This window comes from Chrysochloris asiatica, unplaced genomic scaffold (genome assembly GCF_000296735.1).
Source record: "Chrysochloris asiatica unplaced genomic scaffold, ChrAsi1.0 scaffold00003, whole genome shotgun sequence".
Classification (NCBI taxonomy): Eukaryota; Metazoa; Chordata; class Mammalia; order Afrosoricida; family Chrysochloridae; genus Chrysochloris; species Chrysochloris asiatica.
The window spans coordinates 49,961,292-49,962,995 of NW_006408521.1; the positions used below are offsets into that span (position 1 = coordinate 49,961,292).

General features: G+C 57.3%; 1 protein-coding gene across 2 annotated transcripts in view; it reads right to left on the reverse strand.

The window, feature by feature from the left end:
* Positions 1-361, reverse strand: part of MCMBP (minichromosome maintenance complex binding protein) — a 35,985-nt gene extending 35,624 nt beyond the window's left edge. Inside the window, exon 1 of one of the 2 annotated variants that reach the window (XM_006831410.1) lies at positions 51-361. In XM_006831410.1, coding sequence (XP_006831473.1) covers positions 51-108 — 58 coding nt within the window. In that variant the 5' untranslated portion in view covers positions 109-361. The remainder of the gene's footprint in view (positions 1-50) is intronic. The other variant, XM_006831409.1, reaches the window with a different exon arrangement.
* Positions 362-1,704: the final 1,343 nt, after the last annotated feature.

The window sequence follows — 1,704 nt, forward strand, 5'->3', positions numbered from 1 at the left end:
GGGCCCGGGACTCGCCAACTCCGCGGCCCGCCCCCGGCGCCGCCACTCACCAAAGAAGCCCTGCACGATCCCGAGCGGGTGGCTGAGCCAGTCCTCCCCGCAGGGCATCTCGCCGACGAGCCGGCGCTGCCCCGGAGGTGGCAGATCCGCGGGCGAACGCGTCCGGGCGGCCGGCGCCCCTTCTCCCGGCTTCGGCCGCTCCCCGCCGCACCCTCCCACGCAGGACGAGCCTCGGCGCGCTGGCCGCCCGACCTCCCCACGCGTCAGGGAGCGGCGGCTGAGGAGGGCGCCGCCGACCAACTACTGGCGACCGGCAGGCGCGGCGCGCGGGCCCCCAACCTCCACTTCGCACAATGGCGGGAAACGGGCGCTGCCGACCGCGCTGCCTGCGACCTGGGTGGAGCTCGCGCGGGGAGGGGTGACGGGAGCGCGCGGCGCGGTCCCACGACGGGGAGGAGGGGCGGGGCGCTCACCGGGGGCGGGGCATAGTCGCCATCTTAGAGTCGGGCAGGAGGCCGTGGTGCGCGGGCCCGAGAAGCCGTCGGTGCGGAGCCGCAGGGCCGCGAACTACGGGCGAGTTGCTGCAAGGTGTTACCTGTGTCGGAAGGGACGGAGTGTGAACTCCCAGTGAGAGGCCCAAACTCAAACCTTGGAGTCGGCTCTGGGTGATACGAGTGCGCGTGGCCGCTTTGGTGTCCGCCCCGCTCCTCTTTGTGCTTTTTGGGCTACTGCCCTGAACCGAACTAAGGTGGACGTGCTCTGAGCACTCAGAAAGGGGGTTCTTTTACTAAAGACCCCAAACTCTTTCCGCTGCCCTCTCAGGCTCGCCGCTGGCCCAGCCGTTGGCCTCCGATGGCGAAAACATCTTAGTCTGGGTCGATCCAGAGTCTAGAAACGTCCAGGGAGCTATACCCTTAGAAAATGTGTATCAGGATACCCTCAGAATGATGTTGGTACTCCTGCTAAAGATCTCTTTAAAGTGTTGGCCCTGGTGTGACGCTGTAGTATAAGCACGTACTGCTGACCACAAGATCTGAGGTTCAAACCCACCAGTTGCTCCTGGAACACCCTATACAGGGTCACTATGAATCAGAACCGACTCCATAACACTTAACAGTCAAGCAGTTGCTCAGGCTAGATTTAAAAGGACACTGATCTTTATGAGGGGGTTCCTTCCTGAGTGGTATAAATGGCTAACGCACTCCACTGCCAACTAAAAAGATTTGGAGGTTCCACTCTACTCAGACGTAGCTGGTAAGAAAAGTCTGGCAACCCGAGAAGAGAAAAAAAAAAAGACAACCATTGTAAATCCTATGGAGCACAATTCTACTTGTGAAACTACAGAAATGAAATTATTTTATAATGTGAATAAGTTCACCCACTAATTTGTGATGAGATATTTGGAAAAATGTAAAAGGCCAGGGGAGGTCTATGAAGATGCAACTCTATGGTGGTGGTTGTTAATTGCCGTTGGGTCAATTCTGACCCATAGTCATCCTGTATAGGATTTTGGAAGAGCAGTTGGTGAGCTTGAACCGCTGACCTTGTGGTTCACAGTGACTTTGCAGTCCAGCGTATTAAGCCATTTGTTGTTGTTGTGTGCTGTAGAGTTGGTTCCGACTCATAGCGACCCTGAACAGGGTTTCCGAGGCTGTAAATATTTATGTGAGCAAAAAGCCTCATTTTTCTCCCTCGGAACAGTTG